This window comes from Ovis canadensis, chromosome 4, assembly GCF_042477335.2.
Source record: "Ovis canadensis isolate MfBH-ARS-UI-01 breed Bighorn chromosome 4, ARS-UI_OviCan_v2, whole genome shotgun sequence".
In the NCBI taxonomy this organism is placed as follows: Eukaryota; Metazoa; Chordata; class Mammalia; order Artiodactyla; family Bovidae; genus Ovis; species Ovis canadensis.
In genome coordinates, this window is record NC_091248.1 from 69,451,501 (window position 1) to 69,467,151 (window position 15,651).

General features: G+C 34.7%; 1 protein-coding gene across 1 annotated transcript in view; it reads left to right on the forward strand.

Moving 5' to 3' along the window:
* PPP1R3A (protein phosphatase 1 regulatory subunit 3A) overlaps positions 1-14,335 on the forward strand; it is a 40,870-nt gene extending 26,535 nt beyond the window's left edge. The window contains exons 2-4 of the mRNA XM_069587987.1: positions 8,868-8,926; positions 9,023-9,147; positions 11,064-14,335. Coding sequence (XP_069444088.1) covers positions 8,868-8,926; positions 9,023-9,147; positions 11,064-13,442 — 2,563 coding nt within the window. The 3' untranslated portion in view covers positions 13,443-14,335. The remainder of the gene's footprint in view (positions 1-8,867; positions 8,927-9,022; positions 9,148-11,063) is intronic.
* Positions 14,336-15,651: the final 1,316 nt, after the last annotated feature.

Below are 15,651 nucleotides of genomic sequence, written 5' to 3' on the forward strand. Positions count from 1 at the left end.
CACAATAAGACTATGAAAATAAACAACATATAATACATAATTATTTATTTCAGGGAAGCCTTTTCAGTATAAGTATCTACTTAGCAACACCAATTCTAATATTAAATAATTCTTCTTAAGCGTCTTTTAAAAACTCTTAAATGAGGCACATATTATTTCTAACTTACAAGCTCTCCATTCATTTATTTTCCTTTCTTCCTTTAGGGAAGGAAGGTAAAGGAAATCAAATGAGAGCACCAGCTTTGAACAAAGAGGGCAGACTTAACATACTTTTTGAGGAGTTCAATATTGACTTTTTAGCTGCTTTATCAGAAAAAGAGGTGATGCCTAAGAATTCCAAGTTGGTTATCTTTAGTCAATGCTGAGTACTTTCAAGCAGAGTTGTTAAAGAGACACAAATGCAACATTCATGACTCATTTTGGAAATGATCCTTTTTTTATGCCAACTCTTTGATTCCTCTTGGAACAGAGTTACACTTCTATAACTACAACCTAATCCTGACATTTACCCTGACTGGCTGGGTAATTCCATCACATTAGACAGATTGTGTGGAACAGGTTTCACTCACATTTTAAGAGATATATGAGCTTTTAGCACAATAGCATTACAGAAACTCAGGAAAAATGATATTACTACTTATACTAAAACTATTACATTTTGGCAGTGTTAAAATTAACCATAACTCTAAAAGCCTAAGTGCCACATACCTAGAAACTGCAGGAATATTAACAGGGTGCATAGATTCTGACACTGAATAAATCAGTTGGGTAATAATAGAGAGTGTGAATTAGCATTCCCATGCAAACTGTATTTGGTGAAGACATTTTTAAATAGAAAGGTACTTTCACTGATGATCTAGTGATCTTTCTTTGGAGGGTGGCCTTCTGATAGTAAAGGTCTATTTTTAAAAAAAAAAACTAAGCAAGTATGTTATCATGGGCTGCCAGTTTTACACTTGAAAGTAACTTATGGGAAAAAAGGTAACTTGTGGATTAAAGACAAGAGAGAATGAAGTAAACCTTAAAAAATATATAGATAATTGCAAGTAAAAGGAGAAGCACGGGAATTGGTTACTGCAGCAGTGGAGAACTAGTAATCAGCACGGTATTTACTACATGTCACTAATAATGATAATAACAATAGTGATAATAATAATAATAATGCATTTATTAAACATTTCTGCATATTGAGAATTATGTTAAATAATTGCCCTGTGTATAAGGACTAGGCAATAATTGGAAAAAAATGATACACAGGTTAAGTGTTGTGTTGAGGTTAAGGCTTGTTGGAGGTTGCATGGCTAGTAAGTGACTTAGTAACTTGTAAGTAACAGGAAAGACAGATTTGAATCCAGGTCTTTCTGCTCTTTTTCGCTATGAACTGACTAAAATAAAAGCCAGGAGACTAGGCATAACCTACTGATGCACTGTTCAGGCACACATACCCGAGAGTAGAAAGGAAGGCTGGAAAGTGTCGACATGAGCACTCGAGAAGCAGATTACCCAGCCTGGAAGACATCAGAAATCAGCCAGCAGACTAATTCAAGACTGCTGATTTATAGGACAGGAGCCACAGATGACCACTGACTTAATTCTCCCTTGCTTAGATCTTGGAAAGGGCAATACTTGATTTCTAAATCTCATGAATACAACCAAGGTTAGGCAGAAAGAAGGCATCTTTAAAATCTACATCCAGGCAAGTATGTGTGTATTAGCTGCTTAACGTGGCCGACTCGGCAATCCTATGAACTGTAACTTGTCAGGCTCCTCTGTCCAAGGAATTCTCCAGGCAAGAATACTGGAGTGGGTAGCCATTCCCTTCTCCAGGAGATCTGCTGGCTCAGGGATCGAACATGGGTCTCCCACACTGAAGGCAGATTTTTCACCCTCTGTGACACCAGGGAAACCCTATATCCAAGGAATCAATCAACAAATCACACTGATGCTACAAATTTGATTCCTCTTCACCCTCCTAATTGCCATCACCTTTATCATCATTTGTGCCTGAAGTACTGCAGGAGTCTCATGACTTACCTTCCTGCTTCACTATGGCTTATCCTATTCAGGCTCTCCTAAAGAGAGATCCTTAAGGGTACTTCCAGAGATTGGTCCCTAAATGTAAAACCTACCCTGTCTCTCCCCATTTAACTCCTCCATTGCCCCCTTGTCACTGCCACCCCTTCTCAAGCATTGATTTAAAAGTAAATAAAGAATTCAGACATTCAGTCCCACTTTTCCTGGCATGCTAAGTCCTTTAAAGCTGACTCAAACTAACCCTGGTACTATTCTTGGCATTAAAGAAAAAAACACAAAACACAGCCCAAACCCTCTGAACATCTCTTTGTTTCTGGACGGTTCTCATCTTTTTGTGCTTTCTTACCTTTAATTATTTGACCGCTTCTAATTTTTTCTGCCTGGAATGACTTTATCTTTTTTCTCTAGTTGAGGAAGTCCTATTTCCCATAAACATGAATTTTCCTTTGTGAAAAATTCCCTGATTCCTCCAACTGAGTGCTCTCCTCATTTCTGTTCTTTGTTCTCTGGAAAATATCATATCCCATTATTTATTATAAAATTTATCACATTATCATAATTGCTTGCTGATATATCTATTTCTATCATTACATTAGAGCTTCCTTGAGGTAATTGTATATATGCATATATAATTCATCTTGGATTTCTCAGTGTTTATTAAAATGTATGACATATAGATTTCCCAGTGTTTATTAGAACTTAGGGCATAAAGTGGGTTCTCAACAATGACCTGTCTTTGATTAAATGATAGTAATGACTGACTACAGTATATATTTAAGGTACACTAGCAATGAAGTATCCCTCCACAAATGACATATCTTTTTGACTTTTTAATTTCTAAATTTATACTAGATTTAAAAATTTTTAATTATTTAAGCCCATAGTTAAAAACTTTGCCTTTTAACTTTGGAGGGAGAGGTACTTCAAACATTATAAGACACAAAAATATGCATGCTTTATTTATGACACTAACTTTTTTTTTTAATTTATTTTTAATTTTAAAATCTTTAATTCTTACATGCATTCCCAAACATGAACCCCCCTCCCACCTCCCTCCCCATAACATCTCTCTGGGTCATCCCCATGCACCGAGGAAAGAAAAGAAGAACAATGTTACGATAATGCTGATAAGAGGTAGACAGAAAGGAAGAGTAGAAAAGACACTGCATTTATTCAGCACAATGTCAGACACTGTTAACCACTAGGAAGGCCAGTAAGAAACTCTCCTGCTCAAAAAGGACTCAGGGAAAAGAAAATCTCTTTAACAAGTGGTGCTGGGAAAACTGGTCCACCATGTGTAAAAGATTCAAACTAGAACTCTTTCTAGCACCATACACAAGAATAAACTCAAAATGGATTAAAGATCTAAATGTAAGACCAGAAACTGTAAAACTCTTATAGGAAAACATAGGCAGAACACTCTCTGACATAAATCACAGCAAGAACTTCTATGACCCATTTCCCAGAGTAATGAAAATAATAAACAAACGGGACCTAATTAAACGTAAAATCTCTTGCACAATGAAGGAAACTATAAGCAAGGTGAAAAGGCAGCCTTCAGAACAGAAAAAAAATAATAGCAAATGAAACTACTGACGAAGAATTAATTCTCCAAAATATACAAGCAGGTCATGCAGTTCAATACCAGAAAAATGAACAACCCAACCAAAAGTAGGTCAAAGAACTAAAAGACATTTCTCCAAAGAAGACATACAGATGGCTAACAAACACATGAAAAGATGCTCAACACCTCTCATTATTAGAGAAGTGCAAACCAAAACCACAATGAGGTATCATCTCACGCTGGTCAGAATGGCTGCCGTCAAAAAGTCTACAAACAATAAGTGCTGGAGAGGGTGTGAAGAAAAGGGAACCCTCTTACACTGTTTGTTAGAATGCAAACTGGTACAGCCACTTGGAGAACAGTGCAGAGATTCCTTAAAAAATGAAATAGAACTGCCATATGATTCAGCAATCCCACTGCTGGGCATATACACCAAAGAAACTAGAGCTGAAAGAGACACTACAGTGTTCACCACACCACTGTTTACAATAGCTAGGACATGGAAGCAATCTAGATGTCCATTAGCAGACAAATGGATAAGGAAGCTGTGGCACATATACACAATGGAATATTAGTCAGCTATAAAAAGGAACACTTTTGAGTCTGTTCTAATGAGGGGGATGAAACTGGAGTCTATTAAACAGAAAGAGAAACATCAATACAGTATATTAATGCATATATATGGAATTTAGAAAGATGGTAATGATGATCCTATATGTAAGGCAGCAAAAGAGACACCGATGTAAAGAACAGACTTTTGGATTATGTGGGAGAAGGTGAGGATGAGATGATTTGAGAGAATAGCATTAAAACATATATGTTACCATATGTAAAACAGAAAACCAGTGTAAGTTCAATGCATGAAGCAGGGCCCTCAAAGCCGGTGCTCTGGGACAACCCAGAGGGATGGGCTGAGGAGGGAGGTAGAAGGGGTGTCCAGGATAGGGGGACACGTGTATGCCTGTGGCTGATTCAAGGCGATGTATGGCAAAAATCACCAAAATATTGTAAAGTAATTATCCTCCAATTAAAATAAATAAATAATTTTTTTAAAAACAGACTCAGAATATAAAGGGGAGACTAGAAATTTTCTCTAACATATTTCATTTCTACCATGACTGTATATAGTTCTGGGGCCTATCATCATCAACCATAAAGTTCTTTGCCTTTATTTTCAAATTTTCCAAAGTTGTTTTAATTAAACCCTTTAAATGTAATTGGTCATATAACAGATACTTTGGGTTTTGGAGTGGGATTTTATCTATACACACCCTGTAATTTAGACCAGAGAGCAATCCATTTGTCTGAATACATTACCTGAAACTAGAACTTAACAATTTAAATGATATTTTAAATGATACAATAAACACCTGTAAAACAAAACAACTTATCATTTCCTCATTCCTTTCCTCTGACTCACCCCACTTTTATGTAATCATAATCTTGAAAATCAAGCTTTCTTGTTTACATGAATTATATCCTATGTATTCCTTAATAAATATATTTAGATTATTTCAATAGCTTTTAGCGCAATAAAAAAGAACCTACTCTGATGCAATGTTTTAGCACTGTTCATTTAATATTATGTGTTGCTAAGATTTATCCATATTATTGTGTGTCTCTGTGTATTTTGAATCAATTTTGAGTGCTATATATATTTCTCTTGTGGTATACCAAGTTTTGCATCCAATCTTCCATTGATAAACATTTGGATTGGTTCAATTTTATGTAGTTGATGACGATCAACTATCAACTGATAAAATTGATGGTCAGTTTTATCAATTGAATAAGTATAAAATAGCATCTCCTTGTGGTCTTGATTTGCATTTCTCTGGTTTTTAATAATGCGGACCATCCTTTATATGCTTATTGACTATGAGCATTTTCTCTCCTGTGAAATGTCTGCCCCTCTCCCCTGATTCTATTGAAATGTTTGTGCTTTTTTATTGAATTGTAGAAGTTCTTTATATTTCTTGACATTTATTTTGTGTTGATGCTGTATAATGTAAGGATCTTCTCCCAGTTTAGTTATATTTTTCTGTTATAAGGAGGTCTTTCAATGAACAGAAGTTTTAAATTTTGATAGAGCTAAACTGATAATCTTTTTTTTTATAGTGTTTTTTTCCTTCTTTAAGAAAACATTTTCTACTCTGAGGTCTGAAAAATGTTCATATATTCTACTAAGAATTTCAAGGTTTTTGACATATAAAATCTTAATCCATCTGGAATTGATTATTGAATATTTGTTGTGCTAATTTCACTTTTTTCCCCTGCGGGTAGTCATTTTCCCTATCTCCTTTTACTGAGAAGTCCCTTATTTCACTGATGTCTGACATGCTACTTTTATCAAATACCAAAGTTCTAGATATGTGTGGATCTGTTTCTAAGCTCTCAATACTTTCCTGTCTCAGTGCCAATATAATTGTTTTAATGACTATATCCTCATAAGAAGTACTGAAACTAAATAGAGGTGCTTCCTCTACTATTTCTCAGAAGTAGAACAGCTATTTTTAGTCTTTTATTCTTCTCTTTAGAATCATATCTTCAAATTTTGTGAAAACATGTTTTGAAATGTTGGTTAGAGGTGAATTTGTAGATCAAATTTGGAGATACTATCTTCATAATTTTCCTATCTATGAACATGGTATATCTCTCAATATTTTCTAGGTCTTTTTTTTTTTTTAATTTTAGTTTTTTATTTTTTAAATTTTAAAATCTTTAATTCTTACATGCATTCCCAAACATGAACCCCCCTCCCACCTCCCTCCCCATAACAACTTTCTGGGTCATCCCCATGCACCAGCCCCAAGCATGCTGCATCCTGCGTCAGACATAGACTGGCGATTCAATTCACATGATAGTATACATGTTAGAATGTCATTCTCCCAAATCATCCCACCCTCTCCCTCTCCCTCTGAGTCCAAAAGTCCGTTATACACATCTGTGTCTCTTTCCCTGTCTTGCATACAGGGTCGTCATTGCCATCTTCCTAAATTCCATATATATGTGTTAGGCAAAACACTCTCAGACATAAATCACAGCAGGATCCTCTACGATCCACCTCCCAGAATTCTGGAAATAAAAGCAAAAATAAACAAATGGGATCTAATTAAAATTAAAAGCTTCTGCACAACAAAGGAAACTATAAGCAAGGTGAAAAGACAGCCTTCTGAATGGGAGAAAATAATAGCAAATGAAGCAACTGACAAACAACTAATCTCAAAAATATACAAGCAACTTATGCAGCTCAATTCCAGAAAAATAAACGACCCAATCAAAAAATGGGCCAAAGAACTAAATAGACATTTCTCCAAAGAAGACATACAGATGGCTAACAAACACATGAAAAGATGCTCAACATCACTCATTATTAGAGAAATGCAAATCAAAACCACAATGAGGTACCACTTCACACCAGTCAGAATGGCTGCGATCCAAAAATCTGCAATCAATATTTTCTAGGTCTTTAATACTTATGATACAATTATATTCTTTTCCCTGTAGGAGTTTAACACATTTTCTATTAGTCTTTTAAACAAATATTTGATATAATACTTAAATTTCATCTATTTTGGATTCTTTTTCTTGTTTTTAACCTATAAATCTAAGATTTCCCTCCTATATTTCTGTCTGTATGTAATGTTTTTGTAAGATATCAAATGGTTTTGTAAGATATCAAAATAGTAATACCCAGTTTGATACCTATTTGTCCTCACAGTGAGTTAAAAGCAAGTTCCTTTCCTTTTGATGAAATTATTTTAAAAATTTAAGCATTCTAAAGAATTTAATAAGAAAGATGATTAGTAACATTTTGTTTAGGCAAAAAATAAAGCTTTAATGATATTTTCCTCTACAAAGGAGATTTTCAATATTGTTATCAGATGAAAGATAAAGAAAGAATACTTAAATGCTGTTTAATGGTTTATATATTTTTAAGAGTACATAGATTTTCTGGACATAGAGAAAGAAAAATGTGTTAACTTGCAGTTGGAGTTCACAAAAATGAATCTCTGTATAATTATAGGCCTGATAAACAATATAGATTATATATTAAAACAGTATCACTTATGGTAGTATAATATTTTCTAATGAAATTGTCTATGTAAAAACATTATTTTCATTTCTGGGCCCACTGCAAGGTAGCAAATAGTTTTGGCAAAGCTAAAATTGAGCATCATAAATGTATACAAAGCTGAATTACTTCTTACATGGTCAAGATGGAAGAATTTGTAATTTTCTTGTGATTTGTCAAAACAAGATTAGCCCTCTGGGGATTTGGATCAACACTGTCCATGCAATGAAAACTAGGTTCTATTATACAAATTCACCAGTCATTGTGAACTCTCTGGATTTCTTTTATTGCAGAAAAATCATTGAGAAAAGTCAGTAGGAGAAAATTCAGCTGAGACAGTACAAGAAAATGTGAATATTGGTCCAATCATTTCTGACAGACTGACTTGTGACATAACTATATACATAGTGAGCTTTTCACTAACTATTTTCTTGCTATTGTCGTGGGCAAATCTAAATTCTTATAATTCCACAAATACACCTATAAACAGAATACATTTGAAAGGAAAAAGTATTTAGCTTTCTCAAAAAGTATGCAGAATATGAGAGAAAAGCAAGTATAATCTGAATTATTTTAAAGAAAAAAAATATGCTTCCATATGAATGGCCAAAGTCTTGGCTGTAAAACTGGCCTTTGGCAATACGCACATGAAGTCTTTAAACTGTGTATAAATTTAGCTGCATTTTAGTTTCTATTAAATTTGTTTTCTCCTTTTCTGGAGAGAGAGAGTTAATATTATGTCAGTTCAACTGAAAGAATTTTGAGTAAAAAGGAACACAAAAAATTAATAATTGGAACATTAGAAAGTAATTTCAATGACCACAACAGACTGTCAGTTCATAAAACTTCATCATTTAAAACAAGAGAGAAATATTTGGACTTTCAAAGTGAAAATTATGGGATAATCTAGATTTATATATATTTTTCCTTTGGCTGTGTGTTTTACTATGAGTAGAATAATTTTATTTAGAATTATGGTATTTTGTAAATAATTTTTACATTTTTCTACAACTAATATACATTATTGCATCATTCTAAGAAATTGTTTTAATGAAAAAACATACAAAGTAATGCAAGAAAATGTGAAAAGTTAAATAATATTTTTTTAACTTGTAACTCATTTGAATTTCCTATAATAAAAATGCTATACATTTATAGTTCCTGAAAAAGCATAACATTTTGTTGTAAATTTAACAGTAAAGAAGAATCATCGGTAACATCAGATGAGAATAACTTTGAGAATTCAAAGGTTACAGGTAATATTTCCTTAATTTTTAAACAGAATATATTTCTTTTGTTAAAGCCTACAACTGGAACAATCTTACATAGGTACAATTATCTTAACTTTTCAGATATCTATGTCCCAACAATTGTTTGTTCTCATGAGGACAAGGAAGATTTGGAAACCAGTAATCAAAACGTAAAAGATGTAAACAGGGAACAGGATGAATGTAATGAAAAAGAATTAGAGCCGATGGTAAGTATTCTGGCTGCCAAGGTATTAGAGAAGATGAATCCATTTACGCTTCAAAGATGCTGCAATGTCTGCTTTTCAACAGCTTCAACTAATATAATTTGCAAATGTGAAAGCATAGCCTATTCTGTCTTTGCGTCTCTGGCTTCATCAACAAGGCTAGTGATTTGATTTCAGTATGTTACTTCAGGTCTCTGCAGTGGCAAATTAATGACATTCATTTCTTATCTCTTTACCAGCGGCTCTGAGTAACAGTTTGTAGGAATTACAGGAGAGGTAGCGCTATCCTGATGTGCATTTCTAATCTTTGTGACAAGTGTACACTTATAAACTCGTCTGTAAAATGAGAGGGCTGGACTGGATGATTGTTAGGGTTCTGTCCAGCTCTACAAGTCTGATTCTTGCATTTAGCAGCTTTTTTTTTTTTTTAACTTACTTCCATCTTTGTGAGAATCTCTAAGTTCTATATCATTGGAAAGTATTAAATTACCAAATGAGGATAAAATAGCTTGCATCATAATTTTAAAACAGGAAACAAATTTAGAACTGTACAATTTAGTATTAAATTTGTTATCATAAATTTCACACTTTGTGAACATTCAATCTATTTGGGACTTTTAGGGGGATGGTTTAAATAGCATTTTTATCACAAAGGAAGAAATAGGAGTAAATGAGTCACATAATGCAATTTATCCTTTACTGTATTTGGTTGGAGCTCATATCATTAGGATACATGGATTCATAATCATCGAAGATTAAAATGACATTTGCCTCTTCAAGTGTCAGTGCTGAAACAGAAAAGAAATAGAGCTCATCTCTTTCCCCACACATTCTACCCTTTCTATAGCGATATGGAAGCTGCATCACTAAAGTATGCAATTTACTTTGCTCCAACTTTAAGAAACTACAAAGTTGTCACCCACTGTGTGAATTCTCACCAGCTGAAAGTTAACACAGCCATTTTTTTTCAAACCACAGAATATAATGAAAGGACTCTGAAAAATCACATACTTCACCAATACACCTCATTACAATGAGCAGGCGCAAATATAAAGTTTGTTTAGAAGTTACTGAGATTGTACGTCCAATAAATGAACAGGGAGCTGTAATTTAGATGCTAATTTGCTCCATGCTGACGTTAATGCATAAAACAATGAAGCTCTATAATAGATGGAAATACAACCAAATCTGTGGAACCCACAGGCATTGGCTTACAAGACAGCTGTGCAGTTGACAAGTAACATGAGCCTTATGTGAGAAGAAGGGGAAAACGTAAGATTTGCATATAATTATTGAGATCATGCAAATGTCAGTTATGAGGAGAAAAAAAACACAGGCATCTCACTGTTAAATCCTGACAGTTGGCATCACTGAAGAGCTCAAATACATTTGAGTACCAGTTGGCAGAGGGTCATTAAAACAGAATTTGCAGAGACATTAACTCCCTCACTTTTCTTTGAGTGACGTTTTGCTATTAATAGTTTGCAGAGGCTTTGCAGAAAACATATTAATAAGAGAAACTATAATAGGGGCACCTACAGCAAGTGTAAATGCAGCAAGGGGCATCCAGGAAGCTGCTCTCTAATTGATCCGCATGGAGCTATCAATGTGTATATCCTAAGTCAGGAGAAAGTGCAATGACAAGCAAGAATAGTTGAATAATACAATGTGATATTTGGAAGCTGGGAAGGAGAGTTATTAATTTTGGCCCCTTTTCTTATTAATCTCATTCCTAAGTCATAGCCTAGAAGAATCTCCCCCAAACATTCATCTTTCAGAATTTGTGCAAAATCTACAAATGAAATGAATTGAGGAAATCTACCAGATAATCACTAGCCAAGTTAATGAATCCTATCTAACTTGTTTTGTAAATTTAAAAACAATAAAAATCATTATTTTTGTGGTTTTTACCCCTTAAGATAAACCAACACTTGCTAAGAAGTACTGCTTCTGGAGATGAAAAGAATACAGTTAATTTTCCAAATAACGCTGAGAGATTAGAGAAGAAGCAAGTCCATGATGATGTATACACTGACTTGTTTAAAAGGCCTTTGTCTTCAAGTTCATCGGCAGAAAGATCCTTAAAGGGAGATTTTTACCACAAGGAAAAATATTTCTCAGGAAATGAGCACACTTACCCACCTTCAGAAGAATTTACTTCAGATACAGGAGAAGTCAAGCTGTCACTGGGAAATACTAGCAGTGATGAAGTAGTACAGTTATATAGTGGCAGCAAAGAACTGGATGATAATGCTAATCCAGCCAAAGTGAGAGGCAGAGTGCAAATGTCTTGTCCCTCTGCAGACCAACTAATGGCAGACAACCTTAACAAAAAACCTGAAGGAGAAGCTAAAGAAATTGCAGTAAAAGACTGGGAATGTTTAAGAGGTGACTTTCACTTGGATTTCCATTCAGAAAAATTGACAGAAAAAGGATCTTCCAAGAAAGATTATGGCAATGGTAAGAATGAGGAGGAGGAGCAAAGAATATTCTTAGGTGTTAATGAAAAACAAAGCAAATGTTTTCAATCAGTCTTACATGACCAAGAAAGAAAGACGAGCCACTCTGAAATAAGTGTGGAAGGGATGGGAGCCAGTAACAGAGACCTAACTGCTCTGCCGAGTAAAGACACTGCAACTCATGACCAGTCAATCAGAGCAGATACGTTTCATTCACCAAGGACAAATCTAAGCCTGGAGGAAACTGTGTCAGCAACCTCAGACTGTGATCTCTTGGCTAGCAAAGTCACTACTCTAGGAGGGATGCCTGGTCAAGCTGGTTCACCAAGAAATGGAAATGTTTTGAGGAATAAGTACCTTTTCCAAGCTGAAGAAGAAAAATCAGTTTGGATTAATCCTGAAGATCAGAATAAGAACACACAGCATAAACAAAGTTGGAATGTTCTGGAAAGTCAGGAAAGAGCAAGAGGGAGTAAGACAACTATAACAGAGCAGTCCATAGAAAAAGCAGATTGTGAAGACATGTGGGGGAAAAGAGATGATACAAGGAGCTTGAAAGCTAATCTTACAGAAGAATTGTTTACCTGCCAAGAAACAGCAAGCTGTGAACTGTCTTCTCTAGCTGATCATGGTATTACTAAGAAAGCAGAAGCAGGTACAGCTTATATAATTAAGACAACATCGGAAAGTACTCTAGAATGCATGTCTGCTAGAGAAAAAGCAATAATTGCTGAGCTACCTCAAGAGACAGCACAAAGTGACAGGCCCATCGAAGTAAAGGAAACAGCGTTTGATCCACATGAAGGGAGAAATGATGATTCACATGATACCCTTTGTCAACGAGATACAGTAGGTGTAATCTATGACAACGATTTTGAAAAGGAGTCATGTTCAGGTATTTGTAATGTACACGTAGATGAAAAGGAGAAGGAAGAAACCATAGCTATGCACAACCCTGGGAAGACACATGACAGGAAGAAATGTGTCACTGGGAATACAACATCTGTAGAAGAATCCTCACAGGTCATTACAGACAATCAAAAAGCAGCCTCAAAACTAGGTTTACATTTGGGAATGTTACCAACAGACAAAAAAATATTTCCAGAAAATAGAGATCCCGAGCGGGTCCAAGAATTATCAAAGAAAACAATTACAGATGTCACTATTCATTCTTCTTTAAACTCAGACGCTAATAGAACTTCTCAGAATGGCTCTCAGGTTTCCAATCACCATGCTAAAAGTTCAGTGTCCTCTGATGAACAGGCCACTACTATAGATCATGCAGTTACTACCATGCCTCTCCAATCTATTTCTTCTAAATCAGAATTTAATTGTAATCCAACAAGTGAAATCCAGGGTACTGAAAAGCACTCTCATCCTGCATCTCCACTGGAAGAAGTTTCCAAAAGTTCAGGAATAGTGACATCAGATAGTACAAAGGAAAGATGTATAGGCCAGATTGTCAAACAAGGGGAACACAGTGTGGAGAAACCTCTACGGCCAACGATTTTAATCAGTGAAGCTTCTGAGAACATAGAAGGGGTAAGGCACGAAAATGAAGGATTAATAAACTCTGGACAATCACTGTACTCTTCAGGCGACAAGGAATCTGACAGCCCTGCTTCTGATAGTCTCCCTGCCCAGGAAAGTCAATCTCAAAGTGAATCTCTGCTTTCAAAATACATCAACTCTAAAGTACCTTACTTCCTTTTGTTTCTGATATTTCTTGTAACCATCTATCAGTATGACCTAATGATTGGCCTGGCATTCTACCTTTTTGCATTGTACTGGCTATCCTGGGAAGGGGGAAGACAAAAAGAGTCTGTCAAAAAGAAGTAACCTCAGCACTATCATTACTCTCTCTTAAAAGATAAGCTATTTAGCCCCAAACATTTGGATTGGTGAAAGAGACTATTCATTGTTCAAAGAGCCAGTGCAGTTTTTCTCTTGAAGGATCATTTAAAAAGGAATGCGTATGAAGTTTGCTCCTTCATATAAGTAATTATTCTATATAGGACCATTATATTTGGATCATTAAATACCTATATGAATATGAGATCTGAAGCACGTCAAGTTGAAATTAGGTACAGCTGTTGCTCCTTAGCAGGCTATGAAGTTTCAATGCTTCATGTCTCTTCACTACTTAAAGTGCCATTTCTTGCATTCATTTCTTTTGCAGTAAAGCTTCATTTTTTTCCCTGAGCGTATTTTTCCCTCTGTGGTTTTTAAAAATAGATAAAACGTGGACAATGACAGAGGACTCTTTTTGGTCTTTGAATATTGACTATGAAATTTGCGTTTACCACTGTATCACTTATCAGCACATTCTGATAAATCAAATCTTTCAACTTTAAGTTCATATTTTTAAGAACAACATCCAAGCGTAGATTTAAGTTGAAGAAACACATTGTGTACCTGAATAACAATACACATATATACGTTTTATCTCCTGCATACCTACAAAGTCCGGGCATTTGTAAGCCAAATTTGACAAAGACCGAAGCAATTAAGAGATGATCTTTCAGTTTTACAAAATTTGGGGGATGGCCTTTCTTTAAGCAATATTTTTTCTCTTTTAAAGGAAGATTGTATAACACAGTTGAACAACTTTGACGTCAACTATTATTCAGAGCTGGAAATTTAAATGAAAAGTTCCACAAGCATTGCTTCAGAATGAATTTGTACCTATAAAGCATTAAATGGTAATAATTAAAAAAAGATTTACAAATGAACTACTCGGTATTTTTTTTGTCTTCAAGTAAATTTTTAACTTTCCTCACTATAAAATAATAAATTATTCCCCAAGGTGCTTTAAGAGAATAAACAACTAATCATTGGTGATAGTCATTATACAGTTACCAAGTTGTTAAATGATAACTCAAATTTTAAAAAGTCAAATAGGCAGACAAGGAGATCTTGTGATGGAGAAATGAATATCCAATATACCAGTGACTGGTTGCTGCTATTAGCTATGGCTATGTGAAATAATGGAACTAATCATTTTAGTCACATAGGTATAATAAAAATATTACTATACAATTAATTTCAACAACTATTTATTAAATGACTCTTGCCTGGAGAATCCCATGGAGGGAGGAGGCTGGTAGGCTATAGTCCCTGGGGTCACAAAGAGTCGGACACGACTGAGCGACTTCATTCAAAGTATGCAAAATCTTGTGGTTTGTTCTCCAGCAGAGCACTTCCTTTGATACCCCAAACAGCTAATCCTCAGGGAGGAGGCATCAATAAATAATTTGATGCTTTTGGCTTGGTCAGAAATAAGGGACAGAGTCACACTGAGGGAGCCCATTTGGGTGATTTCTTTTTAACAGGAACTTCTTTCATAGAGAAGGTAACACTGATCTTCAGAGAGAAAAGGTAATCTGTTTATTAACATATAAAGGTAAATTCAATGACTAACACTTGTATATACCATCCTATACTCCTAAGAAACATGCATGTATGGGAAGACAACATGAGAATGAAGCATTCAAACTGACTTTCATGTGGTAGTAGATAATTTCCGTAATTTTCTTAGGTTTAAGATAATTTTCTTAATTTCTTAATTAGGTACACAACTATTTCCAAATCTCTTAATTGCATGCTTGACTCAAGCCCCACTGAAACTGAATGCTTGACTTTAACTTCTTAGTTGAACAAATACAAACATCCTGAAGTAGAACTGAGAGCAAATATTTGATTGTTTGAGAAAGCATATTTTCATTAAATACAAGTGGGATACTGTAGGCTGTACTTAGAATATTATCTCTAAAATTGCTATCTTGATAATTTTGTTGACAGGTCTATATTACAACAAAGATAAAGTTAGCATTTCTTCAGTTCTGAATGACTTGGTTTTTGCATTCTACCTTTAAGAGTTTCAGTCAATATGCAATGTCTTATTAACGCAAAGAACACTATATTACTTATGAACACAGGTGTCTGAACTGTAACTATTTTCTTTTACATAAAAGAATGCAACGTCTTTAATCTCTTTTATTTGATTTTAACATTAACTTACTAAACCTTCTCATGCATACTTGCAATA